Source organism: Alexandromys fortis, unplaced genomic scaffold, assembly GCF_014885135.2.
Source record: "Alexandromys fortis isolate MF-2015 unplaced genomic scaffold, M_Fortis_MF-2015_v1.1 scaffold_696, whole genome shotgun sequence".
Classification (NCBI taxonomy): Eukaryota; Metazoa; Chordata; class Mammalia; order Rodentia; family Cricetidae; genus Alexandromys; species Alexandromys fortis.
In genome coordinates, this window is record NW_026068582.1 from 36,531 (window position 1) to 37,955 (window position 1,425).

General features: G+C 45.0%; 1 protein-coding gene across 1 annotated transcript in view; it reads right to left on the reverse strand.

Annotated features, from left to right (window-relative positions):
- LOC126495888 (carcinoembryonic antigen-related cell adhesion molecule 1-like) overlaps window positions 1-1,149 on the reverse strand; it is a 23,181-nt gene extending 22,032 nt beyond the window's left edge. The window contains 1 exon segment of the mRNA XM_050133463.1: window positions 832-1,149. Within this exon segment, the coding sequence (XP_049989420.1) occupies window positions 832-1,144 (313 nt within the window). The 5' untranslated portion in view covers window positions 1,145-1,149.
- Between the last annotated feature and the right edge of the window lie 276 nt (window positions 1,150-1,425).

Here is a 1,425-nt window from a genome sequence, read left to right on the forward strand (position 1 = left end):
TGGAAGATCGCATGTTTGGGTTCAAGATACAACCTGTAAAGAGATAGCTGAACCTTCCTCCTATCCAGACCACCCACAGTGACGCTTGCCCCAGGGTATGTGTGCAGGATCCACACTAGGAGTCCCTTTAGCCCACATGTCTACAAATCTCATGGTCAGAGTTACACAGAGAAACCCTGTCTCCAAAAACCAAAATAAATAGATAAATAAAAAGAATTTCTATTTGAAGCTAAAGTTATTTCCTGCTATATGGAGATGGGATAAATACAACAGAGAAGACATATGTGGCCACAGTGTTTTCCACAGCCTGCATCTCTAATCCTCCTTACTGATTTTTTTTTTTTTGAGAGAAGGTCTCACTATGCAGCCAAGGATATCATGTAGCTCGCTACAAAGACCATGGAGATTTTGAACTCAGAGACTTGTCCCCTTGTCTCTGCCTCTGGTTTGCAGCCTGATGTTCAAAGTGTTCAGCACCATTCTCAGTTTGTTTTGTTTTCATTAAGAGATTAACATGCATTTATCACTAAGATAATTACTGTATATGAATCTTTTTTTTTATTTTATGAGAAAGGGTTTCTCTGTAGCTTTGGCTTTGGTGCCAGTCTTGGAACAAGCTCTTGTAGACCAGGTTGGCCGCAAACACAGAGATATCTGATGCCTCTACCTCCTGAATGCTGGGATTAAAGGCATGTGCCACTACCACCGGGCTGTATTTGAATCTTCATCTTGTTTTTCTCCTGGTGACATTTACCCATTTTGGACACTTCTGAAAAAAAGTTTGCCCCACCCCCAACACTATGGGGTAAGAAGGGAGGAGAGGTCACTCACCTATTATGTCCAGCTGGATGGGGTCACTCCTCTCAGAACTGACTGGATTGGAGACCTCACACTGATACTTCCCGGAATCCTCCCTCCTGACAGGGTCTATGCTGAGGGTGCTGTTGTCCAGGGACAGCTTCATTCTATCTGTGAGCTCCAGACTCTGGCCATTGAAGAGCCAATGGATGGAGATCCCAGTGTCGTTTGAGGAGCAGTTCAGGGACACAGAGTCCAGTTCTTTGATTGTGGTGTTGCCAACGTGAATGGAGGGTGTAGTCACTGGCTCTGTGGATAAAGAGTAGAGAAGACAGTTGAGAGTCATTTACCCTCAGAGATCTCAGCCAGCTCACAGGGCCCACAGAATGATATGGCCCTGTGGAAGATCACATGTTTGGGCTTAAGATACAACCTGTAAAGAGAGAGCTGAATCTTCCTCCTACCCAGACTGCCCACAGTGATCTTCGACTCAGGGTATGTGTTCATGCTCGACAGTAGGATTCCCTTCACCCCCATGTCCACAAATCTCATGGAGGGAGAATGTTTTCCCCAATGATTTTTGTGCAAATTCTTGCTCAGACTTTCTGTGAGTGTGAACAGTCAGGT